Source organism: Ambystoma mexicanum, chromosome 4q (genome assembly GCF_040938575.1).
Source record: "Ambystoma mexicanum isolate Mex_15411 chromosome 4q, UKY_AmexF1_1, whole genome shotgun sequence".
Lineage (NCBI taxonomy): Eukaryota > Metazoa > Chordata > Amphibia > Caudata > Ambystomatidae > Ambystoma > Ambystoma mexicanum.
This window is the reverse complement of record NC_090928.1, coordinates 1,073,785,221-1,073,810,768: the sequence shown is the minus strand read 5'-3', so window position 1 is coordinate 1,073,810,768 and position 25,548 is coordinate 1,073,785,221. Positions and strand designations below refer to the sequence as shown.

The 25,548-nt window shown below is 44.6% G+C and overlaps 1 protein-coding gene across 3 annotated transcripts in view; it reads right to left on the bottom strand.

Annotated features, from left to right (window-relative positions):
- The window catches only part of CNIH4 (cornichon family member 4), a 156,862-nt gene that overhangs the window by 73,450 nt on the left and 57,864 nt on the right, over positions 1 to 25,548 (bottom strand). Inside the window, exon 2 of one of the 3 annotated variants that reach the window (XM_069608646.1) lies at positions 8,347 to 8,415. The exons of 1 other annotated variant lie outside the window; for it this stretch is intronic. In XM_069608646.1, coding sequence (XP_069464747.1) covers positions 8,347 to 8,415 — 69 coding nt within the window. Of the gene's footprint in view, positions 1 to 8,346; positions 8,416 to 25,548 lie in introns of those variants that run through there. One more of the 3 variants, XM_069608647.1, reaches the window with a different exon arrangement.

The following is a 25,548-nucleotide window of genomic DNA, read 5'->3' as shown; positions in this document are numbered from 1 at the left end:
TTTATGGCCTACAGACCCCTAGACGAATTGGTGGAAGTTACAACTAAAAGAGATCTACCAGGCTACCTAGAGACCTCCATTGCCCAGACCGACATCTTAAACCCTCCAGTATCCACAATTGAGCTTACCAGTAATAAAATAGTTGGCGTGAAAACAGTGCATTCCACCACGGCCTAGGCAAAGCTCAAATCGTCCCGCCAACACTTGAGTAACAGAGAAGAGATCAGAGCTTCTATCAATGCTTATATGATTCAGGAAGCCCCCTCTAAAAAGATCTGAGGACTATCAAATGGCTTCCTCGCAACAGCTCTCTAGTTCCAATTCACAGGTTGTTACCCAAATCACTCCACTAGGCATATGCAGTGATCAAATCTCGCAACCGTCTGCCCCATCTAGAGATCAAACATTCCAAAAAGATCTGCATCAGATTACTCCTAGTATACCTATACCCTTACTTACCCAGATTATTTCACAACCCACGACCACCGTTTCACCAACGACAGAGCCATCTGCCCAGACAGTTTCACCAATTCAAAGATATAAGGGACATCATAAAGCCATAAAATGACTCTTATTTTGTGGAATATCATGGTCGAAAGCAATGTGTTGACAATACACAATGCAAAGCATTCCCTGATGTGAGCTTGCCGCTAAAGGTTCCGTTGAAATCATCCAATATAAGTAACTCAGATGAAGGTGCATTTATAGGACGTAGACTCCCCCTCCCCCCCCCCCCCCAAGGACTGCAACAAAATCTAGACAAACACTTGTCCAATTCTAATCGTCTGAATAACGACTAAACAGCCTAAACACTGTTGCTTAGTGTTAAGATGTTGTGATGCACCATTTCCAAAGTACACCCTTAACAGAGCGAGCATTCTAAATATTTGTAGTGAAGTTCCAATACTAACAGCCTTATCCACAGCAGACATCAATCTAGTGAAATTCACTAACAAGAATGATCTCAGAGGCGAGAATACACGTGCAATCTAATCTAGCAGCCAACATCTTGTGGAAGGCCAGAATGTCCTTATTCAATCTAGGTTTTGTATTATTACAAGAATAAAACACCAAGTTTATTCTGCCGAAAGACCACAGGTCAACATATACAAGCCTAAACACATCGGCTCGACATCGCAAACTACAAACCATTCAATTTACACTACGAAAGTACAATCTTATAGTTCGAAGTCATAACATGATGCATTTGTCACTACTTGCAGTTTCGTCTCATGGAACACAAGAGGCAATAAACATCAATTCTGGGATCAATGGCCCAGCAAATCATGACATTGTTGCACTACAGGAAACTTGGCTCACCGAGACCCCTGTATGGGCATCTCACTCAATCATCGTCACACTAGCCATTAAGAACATCAGGGGATGCCCTATTGGCGGACTCCTTTTGGCCATCAGCAAAACCTCTGCTTGCACAGGTGAAAAACTCCCTTCGCTTTCCCCTTACTTTCAAGCTGTCAAACTGACCACAGGTATCTTAACTATTGTCATCATTAACATCTACTGGAGTAGGCAGAACTTATCAGTAGACCATTATTTTTTTTTTAATATTTGCTCTGGCACTTCGACACCTTGTTGTTGGACTAGAATATACAGCATACAATTATAGTTGGTGAACTCAACCTGCACTTATTTCCAAATGGAGAAAAGAGGCTAGCAACTGATGAAATAACCTGGTCCAACATCATGCAAGAAAGAGGTTTTGTCATGTTGAATGGTGCTGTACTGGGAGATGTCCCATCTCAATTCACCGGGGGCAGGGCGGACAAGCGGGCGACATTAGATTATATCTATGTACACACTAGCTTCTTCGCATAAGTTCAATCTATGCAGGTCATACAAACAACTCTTAGTGACCACAACAAGATCATTATGTATTACATAATTCCCCAGCTCGCAATGTTACAGCAAAGGAATCTCCACGTCACAAACGTCATGGTGAATAATAGTGGCAACCTTTTGTGTTGGAACCTTGGAACCTTTGCAAGCTGCATCAATACAAACATTCCCTGAGGAAGACCTTTAATTCCCCTATAATTGATGACACCGATTGCCATGTTGAAAGGATGCAACTCTTCAAGCAAACTATAATGCCAGATTTAAATAAAATACAAGCACCATCATCCCTATGATCCGATGGTGCAGCTAAAGAAAGCTCATCTATGATGGGCCATTCGTAATTTGAAATTTTTTCCAATTGCAAGTCGAATGACAGCAAAAAAAACCAAATAAAAGCATCCTATAGCCCTTGGTGGAAGAGTCACCGCGTGTTTAAATTTCAAAGTGATGGCGAAAAAATGTTACATCAGATTTTGTCCAAATCCATGAGTGGCATCTGGGCTTGCTTGAATGAGGCTACATCCAAAACTCAAGGTTCTGTACAAATCAATGTCATTCCTAATGAAGTCTGGAAAGCTTACTTTCACAAATTATATTGCTCCCCATTTGAAAACCTGACTCCAAATTTGAGCAGTCAACATACGCTCCATCACTTCATAACAGATATTGAAGATATCCAGTATTGCATTTCAAATTTGAGTTGATCGCGAGCAGTGGGCCCAGACAGCCTGCATAATGGTATGCTGAAGGACCACCCACATGAATGGGCAGATATACTTCATCAAATCTATATGCACATATTTGCAACTGGAGTTATATCAAAATCTTGGAAGCAATCTATAATACTTCCAATATTAAAAAAAGGCAGCAGAGATAATCCCACATCTTACCGACCCATTGCCCTATTAGACTGCCCGGGTAAGGCATTTGCATGGCTCATTCTGAATAAATTCCATCTATGGCTGTACTCAAACTGCTTACGCAATCCATTCTAGACAGGGTTCCTCCCAGGCCTCGGTACAGAAGTTAACATCATTACTTTGAATAGTATTATACAGCAAGCACAACAACGACCTCAGGCACTTTATACTGCCTTCATAGACTTCCGCACGGCATTTGATACCATCCCTCGTGAGCTTCTCTTAAAAAAAAAAAAAAAAAAAAACACTGATGGACAGAGGGTGTCCATGGTCTGTCTTAAAATGGCTCATTGATTTACACACCGACACCACAATCCAAATTAAATTGTCTCATGAAGGCCTCTTATCTGATCCAATCTACACTGCCCATGGATTGAAACAGGGTTGTTTGTTGGCATCTGCTATGTTTAACTTCTTTATTTCTGACGTGGGTTCTAGTTTTGAAGCAATTATATCAGATTCTCCCAAAATCAAATGGCGTCCATGTAAAATTCTTCCTCTACGCTGATGACATGGTTCTTTTTTCAAAGACCCCTAATGGGTTACGAGCTCTCGTAGGTGCTCTGGACGGATACACCCAGAAAAATGGCATCTCATTTAATCTAACGAAAACAAAAATTATACAATTTGGCAAACATAGTCAATGTGTTGCCACTCACCAGTGGCCCCTTCAAAACATCAACTTAACTTCAGTTATGTCATATATTTATTTGGGTACTTATATAACCAACTGCCCCAATCAGAACGCAAATTATCAGCATGTAAGGCAAAAATTAATAACGGCCATATCTAAAGCACGCCTAATTAAAGCAAGGTATTGTAAATTCTCGATAACCCCCATCATTGTATACTATAAATAAAAACGAACCCCAGTAATCTTATATGTTACCGAGGCATTCACAAGTAAATCCTGCTCAATCATAGAAAGCTGTTATTGGAAGCGAGAACCAATATGTATTATCAGACACAAGCTCAGCCTACTTTCACTTTATGCAATATATAAATGGAAACTATGCTAATTTTATGGAAACTATGCTTATTTTACCGTAAATGTGTGATGGGTAATAATCGGCCAGGCCTCCTAAGCATTATAGCGGAATATCTCCTGAGATCTATGGATGTCTTTGCTGTGACCTGGAAAGAAATGGCGCAAAAGATTATTAATGTAGGCATCTCCTTGGCATTATTAATTGACAACCCAGACAAGGCCAAAAAGCGCCTTTGGGAATAGGACTACATCAAAACCAGGAGTGCGTGCCTCAAATACCATAAATTCTTGACTAATCCATTCACCCTAAAACGGTATGGTGAAACAGAGCTATTTAACCATGTTTCCTGCCTAGCGACAGATGATTTCTTGCGATTCCGCTTAAATATCTGGCCCATTAAGGAAGTTTTGTGCACACGCAAACTGTTACCAATCTCCGATATACAATGTCGATGTCAGGTTGCTCCTGAAACGATGATACATCTGTGTACTGAATGCCCAATGTTACTATCGCAAAGAATTTTACACTTTGAGCCACTGTTTAACAGGCACTTGATTGTCACAAGTGCCAGATTATGGGAGCGGTTTCATACCACAACGAGAACTACTAGATATGCGATTCTTAATTTTTTATACAGTTTAAATTTGCTGAAAAAGCCAATAATTATGAGTAATTTGTGAGACATAGGACGGGACACAGTGAATCATGTGCTGCAATCATTTTTTATCTTTTATCTTATTTGAACTTTCTTTATATATCATTTTTTAATATTATGTACTATGTTCTCAGATATATTTTAATTTGTATTACTTTGAGATTTGATGATATCAACCATGTAAATGTAAATGAGTTTTTTTGTTATATGAATGTAATGAGTTTATGAATTTTTGTATCTTACATATAAATTGAAAAATCAAGTTTTATTGATTATAACTAAGTAAAAAAAAGACCAAGCTCCATAAGGCTAGGGTCAATACTGTGTCTTCCCTGCCAAGCCCTGAATAACAATGTCACTGCGTATATTACAAGTTCCTCATCTGTTCGATGGCAGCCTTCCAACGCCTCCCTCTCCAAGATCTAGTTCCATACTTCAGGAACATGGGTTTCAAATACAGCTTCCTTATATATTTAAATAGGATCCGCAAAGTAAGAGGAAATGTGAAATCTTCTCAGTTGCTGCACTATTACAGTGACATTTATTAGTCAGGATGGGGTCCCAATGAATTGTTCGTTCAGCCAGGGGTATCGGTCCCATCCCAAATTCTATATAAAGTACACATGCATATTTTGGTCTTAAAAACATCCAAATACCATTCAGCACCCCATGTTAATTTCCTACTCCACTACAAATTAAATGTTTGCGGATTCATGAGCATAGCCATTATTCTCTGTTCCTCAGCCTATTTGTACATCCTTTTCACTAGCCCCTTAGTGGTGTTATTGATAGTTTCCGGTCTATACTATAGGTCCTCATTACAGCATAGAAGCACCATTTTACTGTTTATCCACCTTCCTATGATTAGACACCCTTTAATGCCTCCCTGTACACTGACAGACGGTGGGCTCCATATTTTCACACAATATAGGAGATGATTCCATTTTATTACGTGATCTATGTGTACAGGTGCTGTGGGGGTAGATGCTGGGCGTCCCAGAACACACTTTAAAAACATATTTTCAATGGGTTGTAGACTATAGGAGTTTGTGCTTCCCCAAAGTTCTGACCCGTGTAGGGCAGCCTGCCGTGCCTGTACCCTATATACTTCGGTGGTTACCCTTATTGCGTTACCCTCCCCTGCATTTTTTCTATGAAATCCTGTAATTAATGGCATTGCTATATCTTAATAACGATGCCCGTCTTCTCACTTTGGCTCCCCCTTTTCGGTCATTCGTAATCCTAAATAGTCAGACTGGACTTGCTCAATTGGTTCACTAATCTGGACGATGTGCAACCTCCGGATCTCCCCACCACACCTCAAATACCATTGTTTTCATCGTTTTGATATTTATCTTCAAACCATTTTCCCACAAAATTCATTAAAGAGCATAAATGGCTTATTTAGACCCCACAGGTGTCAGGGAGATCAATGCAGCATCATCTGCAAACAAAATTGGATATTGCCCCATTCCCCCCGACTTGTGGTAACATCCATTGTGGTTGCCAGAATTTGATTGATTACTCCATTAATAAATATGCAGAATCATTTCAGGACCCAACCCTGTCAGACACCCTTTTGGATTGGAAAGGATTTAGATAACTCCCAGTTTGTATTCCATCTCATCATAGCTTCATTGTTCGAATACAATATTAGCAAGGCCGAAAGTAACGTCGGGGGGGGGGGGGGGGAAATCCCCAGACCTTTTAAAGGCATTCCATAAAGTAGCACAGGGAATGACATTGAAAGCAGTCTGAAATACGAAATACTAAGTAAACACGATAACGTGATTTGCACCTATTGCGCAACACCCAGGACCCTAGAGGCATAGAACAGGGAATTTCTGGACAGCACACTTCGCACGAGGGATCAAAATACCAATGATAACTTAGAGGTCAAAGCAGTAAAAATAAAAACCCAACGATTAGTGGCAAGGTTCTTCACTGCAAATGTGTTTGAGAGATGTGACTGAACCTTTAAATGGAATGTTCTTGCTAATAGTTCATACCTCTTGCCCCCGCACGGGGTTCTGGACTTCCTTTAAGGAGGGACTACCACTATAAAAAAAGTGGCTACTGGGGAACCCAACCAGCGATTCATAGTTAACAGGGAATGACATTCACTGCCATTAGTAAATTGGCTCAACAGGAGTAATGCCTGTGGATTATTTCAAGGACAACAACGAAGGACAGTTCTTAATATTTAGGACAATGAATATTTTACTCGATTAAGCAGGGGAAGTAAGTCTGCAATGACGGCTAGGATTTCCTTGGTGGTATTGCGTGCAATGAATATTCTTGATGGGAGGGATGCAATTATGAATGGGGTGCACTTGTGTAGTGTCCTATGAGGTAGAGAAAACCTACTGCCTCTAGGTTAAGCACAAACCGACTCAGCCATCCTCAAACTATTTCTAGAGGATCCAACTACCAAGTAAAGCCTGTTTCATCATCCCTGCATTCAGTATCACTGGAGTGATAGTAAATTGCATCCCCTTTACTGTTTGAGGGAGAGTGCTTTCTGCAGAGGTGTTCATTATCTGGCTGTTGCAACAAAACAAAAAAAACACCACAGGTTTGTTTACTGGAATCCCACACAATCAAACTCCCTTCACAAGTGAACATAATTACGTTTGGCACTTCAGTCAAATAGACTGAAGAGAAGAATTATAAAGGCAATGTTCCAACGGCCGCAAATGTGTTTTTTTCTCAGATTTACCTCCCAACTTAATACCCCTGAACTAATGAGTCCCACACATGTATTAAATGGCCTTCATGAGCAATTGATCCTTTCAGCTTTAGTACTTTTGTTATTCAAAAGGGCAGCAGATATTGCTCTCTGTAAGAGGTGGGTAAGAATGGAGTCTAGGCAGAGAAGCAACAGAACAAAAGGGAACCAAGCAAGAAGACTGTCGCAGAAAAGAATGAGTTAATCTGCTGCCTTGATAAGTGTCCGAACAGACAGCATAACGAGCTGGCCACAGAAGTGGGAGGGAGTGGGGGCCACCCAAGGGGATGGCGGGACCGATCAACAGTAAGGCCCTACAGAAATAGAGCTGACAGTTAAAGGGCAAGGCAGAAAGTAGACTGGGGAGGGTAAAAAAACAGAGGGCAGGAAAAGAGAAGGCAGACATGGTTCAAATGAACCTGATTGATGCTAAAAAATCTGGGGCACAGCACAGGGAAAGTAGAGGCATGCGTTTGCAAGGCAATGGGGTCTCCCACATGTTAATTAAACGAGCAGACATGCTGCACGTGGAGATCGACTTCATAAATTACACATTTGAGATCCTACATAAGGGATAGTTGACAAATGGGGCTCAAACCCGGTTTGGTAGTGCACAATTAAAACTCTCCCAAGCCAGGACTTCCAACGGTCATCGGATCATTGATGAATTAAACATGAACACACAGATCTACAAGACGGAAACCCTTAATCCGACAAAAGGTTGTGCTTACAGACATGAAGAGTGGTCTTCTAAGAGACAAACTGCCTAATCCAATATGCCCCTAGTCACCAGCCTCAGTGTACGGTGAAGAGCCCAGTAATTAATTACGTATTGGTGGCATCACATAAATGCTGCGGTTGCATGTGATTTCATCGCTGAAAACAAACATCGTTGGGTAAACTATATTTGTTTTCAGCCACTAAACACCCCTTCCCAAAATATCTTAGGAGTGGTGCAATTATATAAACCAACCCCAGTCCCAGAATATGTGGGGAAAGTGTTGGATAAGGGCTTTAAAAAAAAAGAAAGTTTCCACAGCGAGGTTGGTTTCCAGCGCTGAAATCACTGGATACCAAATGTTGCAATAAGTTATATTTAAAAGTACATTATCTGCACATATTAACCCCCCTCCCCTCCACGATTTATTTCATGAGGCGACAAATTCTTTTCTCTGGCTAAAGTCGAACATGACTTACCTTATTTAATTTCGAGCAACATGATCTGGCGTTAATGTAGTCGCATTCTAAATCTGACAGAGTGATTATCTGAGACACAAGATAAGGAGCATGCGAATTTTAATTAAAGGATCAAAGGGCAACCTTCATATTTGACTGCACCGATAACTTCCATTACAAACAATCCGCCTGTGCACTATGAGTCATCTGTTAAGATTCATAGTACAAAGTACTTGCATTTACCATGGCCCGAGTCATTTAACAACCAAACAGAAAGTTACATAACTTTGTAGTTAGTGCTCTGATGTGATTAAGATGGAAACTAATGCATTTCGAGGTAGGCACTTGGAACTAGGGCAAAAAGGGAGTCAATATGGCTGTGATGGGTCAGGTCAATCATTCATATGTTTACCCACTCAGTAATGATGACCCATGAAACGGAGGTAGCAAGATACAGACACCAGTCAGCTTGCTTTCTAAATATAAATGGGGTTACCAAAATAAAGCTCGACAACCCCCAATGCCTCCCCACCACCTCCCCCGGGACACAGTCTCCCAACTAAAGAACTGAACACCTAACCACGGGCCGGGCTTCATTAAAGCAGCAGGTTATTCACACTGGCACATCCAACCATCCACGGAGACGTCACCAACACAAGACCCCTTCAGAATACTCTGAAGAGGGTTGTTCCTGTTTTGTAAAAACGATGTTGCTTTATTTGCCAGGATCTTGCAACACAGCTTACCTGGGATGTTACTTCTCAAAATGACCTGGTGCTATTCACTAGGCTTCCTGTGAACGAATCTCCTTCCAAAGAACACCAACAAGAAAAGCACATAGACAAGTTCCCCTCAAGTGGATTTCCTCATTTCCTTGTCATTCTAAAAAGCCTAAATGTGTCAGGTTGGACAAGCACATGGAATGAGTGTGTACGCCACCTCACCAATCAAAATCTGCCTTATAAACCTGCAGAGTCTAGGTTGCACAAAATGCAAAGCCTACTTGTGAGAATACATAGTTCTTATGATCTACAAATGGAATCCATGCAGTGATTCCATGCACTTGTGCGTTCTCAATGTCACTGGGCCTAGTAAGATCGTCGTTTTGTTCTCCCTTGTTCACCTCCCTTGCCACGCTCTGGAACACTTGTTTGAGCGCGATACAAATAAAATATCAATTCACTAAGTGGGAGTTTGGATACACGGGAAAGGGAAGGATTTTGGCTGGTCTTCGCACCCATTCAAATGTTCTCTGAAATGGGCATCAGGTATAGTTTCTTTAGCCATCCCGGCCACGAATTGTGCACTACATTTGTGCATGAGGATAAAGCTCTCAAATTAAAACTCCTTGCTAGCGCCTCTTCGAGAAGAGATCAATAATTCTAGAAGTCGAGACCACAAAGGGTACGGGAAGTCATTTTAGACCCAATGACTGTTAAATACTTTTGATAATTATTCGTGTAAAATACAGATTAGTCCAACAAGACCACACCCTTATGTATTCCAATTTAAAAGAAAATCAAGAAGGGCTGCAAAATCCCTGAATGTCTTTCCGGCTTCCCTCACACTCCCACAGCACAAGACATCCCTGTGACCAATTTAAGTGCATTTTAAGTTTAACCTTTTGCACACCAATGAAGTGATCGGTGCATGGTCCAAAACGTCCAAGACTCACAATAATGTCAATTGTGTAGGAACTTAAAGATGGAGACTTTGCAACACCTATTCATACATTGTGAGAAATTGGGTGCCGCGCGCTCCAGAACCCCTTATTCAACTATGCCACCAAAGTATATGCTTAAGTTTGGAAGCAAAGCAAAATGCTGACAGAAGAATTTTGGATTCATTAGAAGATATTTTTGATTTTGCCAGGATTGCTCTTGTATGACGATCTTGCCGTAACGTAATAGGTTTAATGCAGTTATTTTTTACTAGAAACTGTTGATTCAACGTGTTGCTTGGGTTATCATTTACCAGTATAATACCTTAGAAATTATTGTTGAATAATAGGACCGACTACTGAATATTTATTATCCTGCACATTATTGTAAAGAATAATTTGTATACAAATATATATTGTATAGTGTACAGATTACTTTGGTCGTATTTTAAAATCTTTTGAATGTATAAAAAGATTTTTATACACCAAATTCTTCCAAAAAAAGGTTTTACCCTTACCATGCAGCTACCATTTGAGCCTGCTGAGGCCAGGACGCATGTGATAATGGTATTACTTTAAGGTAGTTCCAGAAAAATAGTTTTTACATTTTGAGCCCCGTTAACAAAATGTTTTCCACATTTGTTTGCATTTAACCAGGTATTCAGTAGTTATCCACCTTCAGTGTTACAAGTGTTTGTGTAGAAATGTATTTTTACATATTCTCAAAGGATTGTATACACCAACTATAGAAATTGTGGTTCATAATGGCGCTTTTTAAATATATCATACCAGTGCAAATATGGCAATCCAGTCTATTGTCAATACATTTCTCATTAGAGACAAAGAATTGCTTCCACCACCACAATAGACACTAACAGCCTGCAAAGGGCAGTGCAATAAATTGACATCTGCCCTGCAGGAGTACCAGTGCAGGAGTACGAGTAAGGGTAAATAGAGGCTAAAACGCCCACTCAGCCCACGCACTTCTGCAAACAAAGAGCTAACACAATCAAAAGGTAAAACCCACCACTGTAGGAAGAACACAGAATATGCAAACATAGAAGAGATGCAGCACTCTTGGTAATGATACAGAGCAAGGCAGCGGTACTTCGTGGTTCGAGCCGAGGCAACAACGTGCTTTTGTTGGTGCGATGGTGAACTGAGTCGAACAGTGGTCCAGACAACAATGGACACCAAAGGGCAGCGAAGGATCCTACAAGATTGTTTGGCGGCAGGTACGCTTGAGACATGGCTCGGAGCGGGTCGTCGACAACAGGGACATAGGCTGTTCTGGCTTGCAGGTGCTGGGAGTCAGACTCCAGGGCCTGAAGGGCCATTGCAGGTCAGTTTCTCAGACTTCCAAACATGAGGGAGGTTGGCACACACCTTCAGGAGACCTGCAGCACAGTGAGGTCCAAGGCAACAGGGCGGCTGGCGGAGAGGTAGGCTTATGGTCCAGCAGCAGTTTCCCCCCGCCCCCCAATGATGCCCGGAGATGGTTAGGGGGCAGAGCTTGCCTTTGGAACATGCACCTTCACGTCACAACTGGCCGACTTCAGAAAGGACTGCTCTCAGCAGGGTACAACAAAATCTTCTCAAGCAATGATTCGAAGATGCCTCAAGATGAAGTGGTGGGGACCCCTTCTTTTGCCTTTTACAGTCAAAAGCCTCCAGGTGATTGGACTAAAGCTAGCCTGCTTCAGGAGTCCAATCCCTCCCCTTCAAATGAGGGCACTTTTCCCTTCTGACATCACACCTAAAGTGCTTTGTGCTACAGAAAGTGGAGGGGACAGAAAAGAGAAACAAAATGGCAGAATTCTCCCCAAACTGTACAGCTCTCTCCCCCTCGCTCACTTTGCCCACTTTCCTCCTTAATAGAAACAAAGGCCTTTAGAAATGCAGCACCCTGATGTGTGGCCTAGCTTTTTCTGAATGGGTGTGCCCTTCAATTCCTATTCCCAGGCCAGGTTCCTGTGGAGTCGTTGTCCCTGGGAGAAGGTTGTTACCTGCCCTTACAAAAGAACAAAGGCAATCCCACCAGGCTACATTCCTGCAGGTAGGGCTGGGTCTAGCCTGTCTGAGGGAATACACATACCCTTCGGCAGCTGAACTGGGCCCACAGGGCTGTCACATGTGCAATATCAATTTAATGTGGCTGGGAGAACTTGAGAGATGCTGGCCACCACACCCCAATTACGGTATGGCTTATTTTTGCAGTTTAGCATGCCACCAGGCCCAGATCTTTAGAGTTATGACATTTTTGGAACAGGGGTGCATATTTTAAATGCAGGCACTGCGCAGAGACTTCGATTTCAATGCAGCTGTCAAGAGGGCAGCTGTGAACTCTGAATCTGCTTTGTGCCACTGGTAGAGCAGGTGCTGCAAATCAGGATATTTATGCAGCAGGGCACAATTACACTATGCTTTTGGCATAGTGCTAGAAAAAGTGGAATCTGATTAGGAGATTTCCCTTTCAGTATGAATTACCAGCATAATTTTATGATTTAATAAAAAAAAACAAAAATTAAAAAAAAATTAAAAAGATGCCAGGGCTTTCATATCCTTGCCAGATGGCAATTCATCACATCTAGGGTAGATGAGATGCATTACTTTGGTAGGTTGGGTCATCAACCCAACTCCACTGGCCATAAAACTCCTTTACAGTCTTGCAGCTGCAAGTCATAATCAGTCATTGGCACAAGCAGGTCATTCACTTTAGCTCTACAACGGAACTAATAACCAGTTAAACTACAAGATGAAAACACAGAAAAAGTTTCACCCAAATCAAAATAACCCAACAAGGGCATTTTGAGAAACATTCTTTCATTCCCTATGTCCAGAAAAACATATTTATTTAGTGTGCATTTGTTAGGCGCTTATACAACAGGAAAATTGTGTTTCAAAGCGCCCACAGGGCAACAGGGTGGGAACATGATCAAAAACAATGAATAGACTGGAGGGTAGACAGACCTACTAGGCCTTGTGAGCATTCAAGTGTGCAAGTGGAGGGAGAAGAAGAGGGAGCTTGTGGGCGAGCAGCCAGTGCAAGTGCTCTGTATAGGCAGTGCTAGGGAGCGTTCAGCTCAATAAGTAGGTAAGTGTAAGCCTACAATGGCGTAGGCCAGTGGGTGCCAAGGCAAGTGCTGTGTGTAGGCAGAGGCTGAAGGTAATTGGGTGTGGGAGGCCAGGGCCCTAAAGGACACATAAGGGCCCTAGTCACTGATCTCAGCAACTGTGGGATTAGCAGAGGAGGGAAGGAGTAGGTGAAAAGGAAAGTCTTGAGGATTTTCCAGAATTTGAGGAGGTCCGGCTCAAGAGCAAGAGGAGGGGAGGAGACTCTTCCATAAGAGGGAGCCAGCTGAAGAAAGATCGGCCTCCAGCCCCCCCCTGTTTAGAGAAACGCTTGAGACACAGAGTTGGTACCAGAGAACGTAGAGGTCTAGAGCAGAGGTCTTCCAATTTAGGGGTGCGGCCGCATCATTGGTGAACGGGGGGACAGGACGAGAGTCCAGCATGAAACGGGCAAGGGCGGCTCACATGGTCAGACTGGAGCATACAACGGTCTCAGGCACCAATGAAAAAGTTGCCCACAGTTGCAACGGGATATTCATTCCTTTAGTCAGACTGTTTGCATAGTACCCAAGGGGGTGTTTTTTGTTAAAATGTAAGCAAATTGTGATATTTATTCAACAACAATGGTCAAAACTACTAGCTGCAGTGAAGTAACTCGTCAAACTGGCCCACATTGGCCATAAAAGTGGCCCATTTTGACTGGCTCACACTAGCAGCTCATCCATTATGGACAATGGGGCGTCCACCCAGTAGCCCCCTCACCCAGTATGGAGGAGCCAGCCCAGTGAAACACTGTAGCACTCCCTCAGCTGCTTTCTCCAGCTGAGAGTGTGCTCCTGGCTGGCTGAACTGTCAAAGGGATACACGGTTTCCCTTTGACAGTTCAGTTCCCCAGCTGTCCATGCTCACTGAGCCATGCAAGGCTGGGGGAATTTTGCTTCACCAGCCGTGTATAGCTCATTGGAAATGCAGGCTGGGGCACTGCATGTCTGTATGTGCGAGGGGGAGCACCTGTGTCTCCTCGCACATACGGACAGAGCAGCCTTGATTGGGACGTTTCAGAACCCACACACAGGCCCCTGCAGAAGGTACGTTTATGTTCATTTATTTATTTAAATGTGTATGGATGCTTGTGTTATGAGGGAGTATGGCGATGGGTGCTTGCGTGAATGATAAGAGTGATTGCTGTGTGTATGTGTTTGTGTCCGTTTTTGCTAATTTTGACGAGTGGGGGGGTAAATGAGGGGAAGAAGGGTTGTACAACAAAATCAGCTCTCCACTGAGGCTCTGTGGAGCCCAGGGAACAGGAATGGTATTTATTTTACTGAATATCTATCATAGATGTCCAGTTAAAAATATGCCTGCCTCCTGTGCCCCCCAGCACCTATTGCAAACTATTTGGCTTTTTACCCATTTGTTTTTTAAAGTATGCTCTAAAATGCAACATTTTATCCCATTATTTAAATGGGCACTCGTCGATATGGCATATTGGCATATCTGGTGGAAATATTTATGCCCGTCCACTTAAAATTTTTTTTAAAAATCACCAGCCACCACTGGCCCTGGGACTGTGCTGGGAGCAGGGTGGGGAAGCCCTGGGACTGTGGTGGGAGCAGGATGGGCAGGAGAAGGGTTTGTAGAGCCCAGGGTCTGTGTTGGGATCGGGAAAGCACAGGAACTGGGCTAGGAGTGGGATGAGTGAGTCCAGAGACTGTTATGGGAGCAGGTGGGGGGAGCCCAGGGACTATACTGGGAGTAGGGTGCGGTGACTGCGCGCGATAGTTCATAGACATTTAAACGTACTGTCCATTTGGCATTTTTTGGGAAGACCGGTCTGCCCACATTTTACTCGGGGGGTTGGGAGAGGGGGGGGGAGCTTCAGGCCTAAATAGTTTGAAGACCACTGGTCTGGAGGGAGAGTATTTAGTAAGAGCAAGTTGCCGATAGCATAGTACCCAGCCCTAGACAGCCTCATGGAGGATGCAGAGGGATTTCAATTTAATCCAGCAACCGGGAGCCAGTGAAGAGTTTTTAGGGCAGGAGAGATGCAGTCCCTGGGCTTGAAGCCAAGGGTAAGTCTTGCTGCCCTATTCCATATTAGCTGGAGGGGTCGTAGAGAGGAAGAGGGTAGACTCAAGAGAAGGCTATTGCAGTAGTCAAGCCTAAAGAGAACCAGAGCTTGGGTAATGTCAGGCAGAAATCTGTGCAGTTCCCTTAGGGACCACTGCAAAAGATTTAGGACTACAGGTGTTTGCCAGTAAACCCAATTGGTAGCAGTCTGCACCACCCAGATTTACCTGGTAGCTGTGGCTGAGCAGTCAGACTTCTCTCAAGATGAGTTAGGCAGTATATAGAGTATACACAATAGGTACAGAGATACAGTAGCACAAGCAAACACTGACCAGAGCTTTGGTGTAAAAGTATATAATTATTTAAAGACACACTTGTAAATTACACTAGCACAAAAAGAGGTAAGTAAATTCAACACAGTCACTATTATACATATACAACCGTAACTACTTAGACAAGTCTTAGTGAGAAACACCACTTATTTTCAGACACATGTGAGCGCTTAACCTAAGATGGCACTCTAATAAATTATATAAAAAAGGGAGGAAAAGGCAGAGTTATGAAAGCGCACAATTTCAATACTTTTCAAAGAACCACAGTCAGGCAGGTTAGGCAAAGTCTACTGGAGAGCAAGGAAGTTCAAATGCCAGGCCCACTCTTAGAGAGAGCAAGCGAAATGTGTCCAGGATCACACAGTGGGGTTCTGCCCAAAGAGTCTTTGTAGATAGTTCACAAAAGATCGAGATCAAGTCAGGAAAAGTTAGTTAACAGGCCCCAGGCTAACCCAGGTTAGAAAGTCGAGGATTTACTGTCACCCCGAACGATCTGTCGCAAGGGAAGCCAGGCGGGACACAGTACCTGAAATGGGAAGAACGCTCCTGCGGGGGCAGTTGTTCCTGGCAGCGGGTGCAAGTCGGTGTTTCGTCCAGAGGAAGAGGAGGTCTCCACGTGGAGGAAAGATGAAGGTCGTTGCACTGCCAGGGAAGAAACCAGCCGTGGAGTTTTCCGGTTACAAGGTACTACCCTTTTCTTTGTGGTAGTGGTAAACCGTGGTATTCCGGTTGCCGGGGTGCTTGGCACAGGCAAGGTGGCCACGAGATGGTCCAGGAAGGCGAAAAGACGGGCAAACTGGTTATCCCCACCAGTCAAAGGAAGAAGACCCTCCGGACTGGAGATCTCCTCTGTCGTCGGGAAAAGTGGTGAGACGGTTCAGCAGGGCTCCACCGGTGGCGTCGTCGTTGCAGGTCGGCTCGGCTTCTCCCTCCTCGGATTCTTTAGGTCCTGTGGCGACTTCTGAAGTTCCAGTCCCCAAAGCCCTGCTTTTATGCAGAAAACCGCCATTCATTCAGCCTAGCTGTCACTCAAACATGCTAAGTGCCAATCACACAAGAGTACGACTTGAGTTGCCGAGGCAACTCAGTCCAGGGTGCCTAAACCCCCTCCCACACCCCCTGTGGTACCCAGACAGAGTGGCACCACTTTTGGAGGCTTCTGTGGAGAAGCCCGCCAAAAAGTGGGACAAAGAGCTCGACTTGGGTTAGAGTCACAGAAGCGAGCACAAACGCCATTTTGGAACCAAGTTTCGGCAAAAATTACCAACCAGTGAATTTATATTAATTTAATAAACCGGCGGTATGTTTGAGGCTATGTTAAAAAGTGGTAGCCTCGAACAATGGGAAAATCCCATAGGAAGATATTTGCGGTCGAATATAAAAAGTAATATCCACTGCCACCAGCCAAAACTCGGTCGGGGGGGAACTGGACAGTGCCCCCTCGAACAACAGACCCCGGGGCAATCGAATTGCCCCGACCAGTACGTCCACAATATGGTTTGTACTGGTTCTGTTCACAATTTGAGACTAGTAAAGCCAATGGTGACTTTACATGCCCTGGGGGACAGTAGTCAGTCCCAGGGTATGGAGTCTATGTTTGGGGGTCGCTACGACACCCCTGGGTTACTGCACGGAGGGTGCTGTGTAACCCACATACCAAAAACACATGAAGCCCTATGGGGTAAAGGACGCCATAGCCCATAAAACACATTCAAAGTCAAAGGAACACCTCAAATCACGTCTAAGAGTGGGAGTAAAAAGAGTCTCACTCTAAGCAGGAGAAAAAAAATAAACCCCAAAAATCCAGCAAAGCTGCTGGGGGACTCACTAGGTTTGGGAAATTAGCCTTTAAAGAGAATTCTCCGTAACAGGTAACATTGAGCTTCTGGGGGAAAGTGAGAATTCCTTTGAGAAGGATGAGTTGAAAGTGGGACTTCTTGGCAATGTCCTGCATGTGAGGAAGGAGAGAGGAGTCGAAGAGGATTCCAAGGTTTCTGGCTTCAGATTAAGGAGAAGGGGGGAGAGCCCATACAGGATGGCCAGAGTGAGGGGAAGAGGGAGCAGGGGTCCCAATAGGAAGAAACACCGTTTTGCTGGCATTGAGACAGAGATCGTTGGAAGTGCACCAACACTGGATGGCAGATAGGCAGTCGGGGATGATGGAAGAAATAAGAGGGTCAGCGGGGAGTTTGAAGAAGAGTGGTGTGTCATCTGCATAACACTAAGTTAGGAGAGAAGATGGAAACGAGGAGTGCCAGTGTAGCCAAGTAAGTATTAAAGAGCCAAGGGGAGAGGCTGGAGCCTTGTGGGATACCACAGGTGGAGAAAGAGATAGGGGAGGAGAAGGTGCCCAGAATAACCTTGGACGGACAGTCACTTAGGAAGGAGGTCAGCCAGTCCAGTGCCCGCTCTGAGACACCCATGGTACTGTGGAGCAGTTTTATTAGGATGGGATGGTGGACCATTTCAAAGGCAAAGTAGAGATCAAGTAGAATGAGGACACTGGAGAGTTAGAATCCAGAGAAGCGAGCAGTTCTTCACAGGTGTTCAGAAGAGCCGTTTCCGTGCCTCTGGATGCTCGGAATCCAGATTGATGGTCATGGAGACCGCCAACAAGTTCAGTATGTGAAGTAATTTGGGGAAGGCCAGTTTCTCCAGGAGTTTCCCCGACAAAGGGGGGTGATCGAACTAGGGTGATAGTTGGCTGGGAAAGTAGGGTCTGCTGAGGGTTTTTCCAGGAGGGGACGCACAAGGGTGTGCTTGAGTGAGGAGGAGAAAGATGCAGTGGCAAAGGAGTGGTTGCAGAAATCCGCATGTGTGGGGGCAAGAGAGCCAATGTTGTCTTTAATGATTCTGGAGGAGCAAGGGAAAACCTGTTTGGAGGAGACCTTCATGGAGCAGACAACTCTGGTAACCTCATCAGGTGTGACGGGGGAAAAGGAGGAAAGACGGTGGGAGGCCAAAGGAGGCAAGGGAGTGGAGGAGGGGGAGAGGGATGAAAGGGTGCTCAGGATGTCCTGAGCTAAGTGCGTGGCCAATGTGTTGCAGAGGGCTTGGGAGGGGAGGGGTGAGGAGGAGACCGAGGATGGGTTGGCTAGTTCCTTTCCTTGGCGCGCATGGAAAGTCTGTATTGTCTTTGGAGCAGGCGAAGGGCCAGTTTGTCAGAGGGTGAGCCAGAGGACTGCCACTTTCGATCCACAGCTCTGCACTTGTGTTTCAGGGCTGCGAGTTCTGAGTTGTACCAGGGATTACGCTTAGAGGCAGGTTTCAGGTGGCTCCTCATGACTGGGGCAGGAATGTTCAGAGTGTTAGTAATGGCCAGATGGAGGTTGCTGAGAGCAGAGTCAAAAAGGTGTGGGGGTGCAGGGAGGGATGAAGGTGGAGGTGAAGGCAGCCGCTGACACTCGTTTCATCGGATGGGTGTTTGTGAACGAGGTTGGCACGGCAGGCGAAGGTGCAGTCGGAGGGCTGAAGGGACCCAGGTGGGAGGAGGGTGGTCTGACCAGGAGAGAGGGGTGACCAGTGGGGAGGAGTGTGAAAGATCAGAGTGGATGAAGGAGTCAAGGGTGTGTCCAGCCAAGTGAGTTGGACTATAAGGGAGAATGGAGGAGAGCGAGGTGCAGAGGTTCTGGAAGAGAGTGGATGCAGTGATAGAGGAGTCCAGATGGATTATGAAATCGCCCAAGAGAAGGAGACTGGAAATGGTTGAGAGGAGAGAGGAGCAGAAGTCGGCCCATTCAGAAAGGAACAGGGTGGTAGAGTCAGGAGGCCTGTAGATAGTGGCAATGGTCAGAGATGAGGGAGGAGAGATGACCAACTTGTAAAAACAGCCACTCAATGGAAGAGTAAGGCTGGGTGGCTATGAGAATGGAAGGGACCCCACTCAGGGAAAATTAAGGCAACCCCACCGCCAGCACGGTTAGGGTGGGACTTGGAAATGATCTTGTAGCCATCTGGGAAAAGCGAGTCAAAAGCAGTGACTGAGCTGGCATTGAACAACATCTCAGTAAGGGCAAGGATGTCAATGTCTTTAAGGAGACATATGTCAGCGGAGCGTTTTTGGCTAAGCAAGAGTTAAGTGTGAAGGATGTCTCTGCTTATGAAGGTTTTCCCCGAGGAGGATGGAGGGGGAGGGACACAGTGGATGGGGACGAAGCAGATGTGGGAAGGAAGTTAATGAGGGATGCCAGGTGCCGGTCACAGAGAAGGAGGCTGGGTTGTAGACCCTGAACCAAGATAGTGCCAGTGTGGTAGACATTAATGATACACCAGGATGATAAGACGCCTGCCAAGAGGACTTCCCATTTGGTGCCACCATTAATGGGAGAGGGTAGAGATGAGGAGTCCATAGATCTGGGGAGGGGACAGAGAAGAAGATATCGGTGAAGATCTGTCTACAGTTAGCACTGGTGTAGGGGTCTGCAATGGGAAGGCCAGGGTTGGCGGTCAGCATGTCTTTTTTGTGCTTTTTTCTTTCAGACTTTGTGAGAGAGGGAAGGTAGGTGATAGTGTAGCAGTTAGAAAAGATAGGAGAGAGGGGTGCCATCAGAGTGTCAGAAGATAGTTGAGGGAAAGAGGAGGGGCTGCACAGCCCAGTCCAATCCCATTCACCAGGCGGCCTACTAGTTACAAAAAGGGACACACAGGCACAAAATGCTATGTAAAAGTGGTGGAATAGGCGAGTCAAGGAAAGCAGAGTGAGATGGGCACAGTTTGGTTCAGGTTCAGAGATTGTTATTGGAGGAGCCAGTGGAAAGTTCAGCCATCACTCACTTTCAGCAGGGAGCATGGAAGTACAGAGGCTCAAGTTCATGCGGTGCCGGCCATCTGGTGGCTGCTTCATAGTTTGTCAGGGAGAGGAGGTGGGGGGCCCTCCTCGGCCCAGACAGGGCTCTTAGGAGTGGGGCCTTTGGAAAGGGGCCGGCAAACCCGATATCCTGGTCTCGGCCTATCACAATGCCCCAAGCAGTGAGCCCACCGAAGCACTCTGGTGCTAAATGGAGGCAGCCATTTTGGAGAGGTCACAGCACGGTTCATGAATAAATATAGAAAGTGGCCTAAATATGGATGCTGGCACTAGATTCGATATAGCCGCTTGTGCAAGTCCACACAGAGATCTGTTGCTGCCCCCGTGTTAGTAGCCAGGAAATGGATGCCTCGTGGTGGTGGGGGTGTCGGTCCTCAGGCGAGCCGCTTCTCCCAATGCAGCCTGCGATGTCCTTGCGGTGGATGAAGTTGGAGGGAGCTAAATTAGCACCCTGTTTGTATTCCTCTGTTTAATGAGTAAAGAACAACATTGCTACATTATAGCCTGTTGCGCGCAAACATTTGTCACAGAATGAGCCTGTATTTGTAGCTATAAGTTAAGACACCAAGAGCGAGATCTGTCAGAAAATAAGTAGTTGAACCGCCCTTCCAAAACTGCTAAGAGAAACACAGTGAAACAAGCAACTTGGCTAAAAAGCTACCTGCATGTGTGTCTCTAAATAAAACTGGGCCACTCCTTACACATTATTTGGCAACAGTGTGGCTTTGCATCACAGCCATGCTGCAATCAAAACATCTTTGTAACAAGCAAGGCTGAGTGTCAATAGTGTTAAATGTGTGGCGCTAGTTGAATAAGGGTCATGCATGCATCATTACAGAGAAGCCCTACATAATGCCTGTTGGGTCCAAGGTATTCTTGGTTCCCTTCTATCCTCCAACCCCTCCACCCCCACCCCTCCCTCCCTCCCTCCCTCCCTCCCTCCCTCTCTTGCAAGAGCACCCAACAAAGCATTTCTGACTGTCAAAGCAGCAGATATAAATTCAGGAATGCAGAGAAACGTGAAATAAGCTAGAGGCCTAGGTGTGTCTTGGGTGTAGTGAACTGTAACGCAAGCAGGACAGACTGTCGTGGTGCTTACCAAGTCATTCTTTAAATGGCTGTTAAGCCAGTATTGCCTTAAACAAGAACATTTACGTGAGCCAAAGTACGAAAGTCAGCCAAGTAGGATAGCATCATAAGAAATAGAACACCCTTGGAAAACTATTTTAACAGTAACCAAATTGATCGACAAACATGCAAGAGAATGAACTGGAACTGTAAAAAGTACACAAATCAGAAACAAATCCAAAACAAGTGTAGACTTCTAGCCCCAAAAAGAGGGGGGAGGGCAATATGGGAAGCTGCTTCACATTCCTACAGGGCGCAAACTGACCCCTAAAACTATATTACCATGTCAGCACAGTGACATCACTTATTTTTATTTACTTAATACTGTGCCAGATCACCAACGTAGTAGTTTGGAGCACCTAGGATTGTCAGTGGAGTGGTGTACTGTGCCCCCGACCAGGCCTTAGTCTGATGGAGGAGAGAAAATGAACAAGGGGAAGATAAGAACCTGGAAAAAGAGGAAAGAAATTCTACAAACAAAGGTGTGGGAATGCAGCAGAGGACAACTATTTTCTAATAGCCTTGGTGCATGTCAGTCCTGTTAGATGGGCCATAGCTCTACAACTGGGAGGAGACGGATAGCTCCTAAAGTGTTGTGGCAATTGGGTTAAGTTTCCAAGGCAGATTCGAGCATTGTTAGTGCGCAATGTAATGTGGGATGCATAAGAGGCTTGGGGATGTGCTCAAGCAAACATGGAAGTTTGGTTGCTTATTTACCCAGGCATCTGTGTTGTACTCCAGTCAAATTCTTGAATGTTAATACTGCAACTGCCAAGCCGAGAACAGAATGGCAGTGTCAATAATACACTGTGTAGAAGGTGAATGTTGTTGATAACAGAAGGTGAGGGAATGAAATGGAATGGACTAAAGTGGTCAAAGTAGCATGGTTAAAATTGAGAAAAGCCTGCCACCTTATGCCAAAAAGGTTAAGATTTTTTCAGTGCGATGTCCTGCTAGACTTAGTTCATGGTGCGAGAGGGTGGTGCCTTACCTGGAAGTAGGCTACTGGAGTATAGTAATACATAGCCATTAAAAGTAAGAAAAGAAAGCCTGAGCTATCTAAACAGGGTGAGTTTATTATAATGTGTGAAAGACTATGATTTGCTTTGTTGCTTGTAATGCACTTTGTGCCAAAATAAGAGCATTTCACAGGACTGGGGCAGGGAGGGTATCTCGTGTGGCAAGCCAAAAACATGACCCCCAGTACGCCAACGTATCAGCACTAAGGGGCTCCTCAGCCAGTCTACCAGCCAAGGTTGAGTGCCAACAGACTGGGGTCTGCCACTGTGACGAGGAGCTAGTTAAAGTGTAAGAGGTATGTGTTAATTTACTTTCTCATTATGTATTTGAGAATATTGGAGAGACTTTTGAGGGGGTAGAGAAATAAATACTGTGAGGTAGGCCCAAATGAAATAGTGAAGGACAAGGTTCATGTAAATGTTCCTCATTTAGATTTAGAAGGACAAATGAATGTGCTGTTGACGCAGAAGGATTGCATAAAATGGGGGTGAGATGGAACAGTGAGCGCCTCTTCTCGACCCAGAAGTGGTATGACCAACAGCAAAGGATGCTGGGAAATTGGAGGATTGGAGAATGAACAGTGGGCTGATCATGATGGGTAGAAAGCTATGGTGACGTTGAAAGGGGGGGGGGAACTTGTGTGGGAGCTCTGGGAAATGCACAAGACAAAAGAGATGCGACAAAGCAAGCTGAAGGAATGGGAGAATGATGATGTACCACAATCCACCCCAATGAGGCACATGATGTTAGTAATTTATGGTAATGCATATTTCAACAAAATAAAGATATGGTCCTTTGAAACAGGCTTGGAAGAAATGTGCATGATTTATAGATAACAGATGCAACCAGTCTAGGGCAAAGACAAAACTGGAAAAGGTGTGATCAAAAGCCCAAAAATTAAATTTTATCAAGGGAAGCAGTCTGTATTACCAATCGAAGATCAAAGAAGAGGAAAGAGGTGCACAATGAGGGGGATGTTACACTGGCAGGATTGGGGCCATTGTGTCAGAATAAGTATACGATTTTACTCAGAACAGGAGGTGGTGCAGAAGTGTTTCCAAGAGAGTTGGAAGATGCCTAGTGAAAACAATCGGAGAATAATCAGATACTTGACCAGCACTGGAACAAGCTCTGAGCAAATAAAGACTAGAGACTCTTCTTATTCAGCACAATGAGACCTGACTCGAGAGAGCATATAATTGCCATAAAGGACCTGGAGAAACAGGATGGGTCAGATGAAGAAGCATGAGGTGCGTTTTAAAAGAGTGGACAACTGTTGGAGGCAGAAAAGGGATAGTGAGTGAATTAAAGAAAGGTACAGCGCTGAAGGTGGAATATGAACGCAAATGGGATACAACAGTATCAGTAGGAGTATCCACACATTAATGGCAGAGGGAAAGGGACCAGAGTCTGAAGACAGAAAATTTAGTGAGAGGATGATGGAATGCCAGGTAGATTATGGGATCCTGTATTTCGAACCGTAATAGACTGTAGATAGTATATCGCCAGCTGTTTATTATTATGTACCAGAATTGAGTGACCAGAGGCGCTGCATGCCCTTCAGCTGAATCCAGCGAGGAAGATTAAAAATGAGGGTATTGGAACAGGAGGTTGGCGTCCTGCCACAAAAATTCTTATGGGTATTGATCTGCATTCACATTCACTGCAGAGATTGTACCATTTGGCATGCCAAGTATCAAAGAAACTGTATACTTGTGTTAGATGGAAGTGTGAACAAAAGGAAAACCTATATATAGAGACTAAAAGCTTGTTTATTTAGCTGATGTCAAATAGACATGGGTTTGGTTTCCCATAGTATTATATAGTTTTTTTTAGAACAAAAACCTGCCCAATATTTGGCAGACATATTGAGAAAACAAGAGAACAGAAAAAGCAAACAGACAACAATCCACATTATTCATAAATTAACATGGGTATGTCAATACATATACATAAATGCAAGGCAGTTGTTCAGTCATGAATGTTACCGGGGTTAACCTCTATACAAAACACATCTAAATCATGCTTTCATAGAGTAGCCCTCCTATGCTCACAAGGCACTTAAAAAGAGAATTTGTAAACGGTAAACTGGAGCTAGTTTTCACAAGTACATCCTAGTTGTTGTTTCCAAGGTGTGCTGGATATTCGCAGGTAACCGAGTCTTTGAGGGTATGGCAGTGAGTAAAGACATGAACGAGTTAAATGTTCAAAAGAGTAGGGCAAACAGGAGAAGAAAAGTAGGCTTTGAGCCCAAACTTGATTTGCAAGTTATTTTAGAGCCTTGCAAGGAGTGGCAGGACTACTGGTCCGAAACATCTTTGGATGGGAAAATAAGATGATGGGCGCTTGAAACGTCTAAGATATTGTGGTAATAAACACAGCCACAGATGTATCAATTCCTTTTAATGAATGGTGTAGCTCTACATCAAGGCATAAAATAAGCTGCATCGCAATGCAATACCAATCAATTGCATGTCAATGATTGAGTTTGTCGACTTTACTGAGACAGTCTGGTACCTGCTCCTGTTAATGGTGTCCAGCAGTGCTGGAAGACTTGAGCGCACTCAGGCTAGGTGTGGAAATGCAGCGAGGGCTCTGGAACAAGGATTGTAGCAATTGTGTCGGGGCTTCGCATTCACACGCCGTGACAAAGCCATAACTGAGGAGGTCAGAAAAGCCCAGGTACGCCGTTCCTAGCATCTGCATCTTCATCCTCAATTACTAGCTTGAGGACGCAGGCCAAGTTGGTGCGGAAGTCAGAGGTAGAGGCCTGCATCAGGAAACCTTTTAGCCGTTTGTAGATGTGGAATCTGCACCCTTGTTTCACCTGCCAGACGAGGCCCCGGCATGAAGGTTTAAAATTTTTAGAATGCCGGATCAGTAGAGGGCCAAGGGGCAAAGTGTTGGGAGAGACAGCGTTGAGGCTGTAAGACAAACTTGAGTTAGAAGGTGAGATGTAGCGGGCTTGTTTGACTGCAGCAGGGCAACCACCTCTGAAGGGGAATGTGCTCCCTTACAACATACTGATCAGAGCCAGCGGCTCACTAATTTGTGTGTCCTGCCCCGTAGCTCAATGTATCCCCGCCCTCTCATAAAGTGCCCCAGTATAGTTCTCAGCATTGCCCAGTGACCCC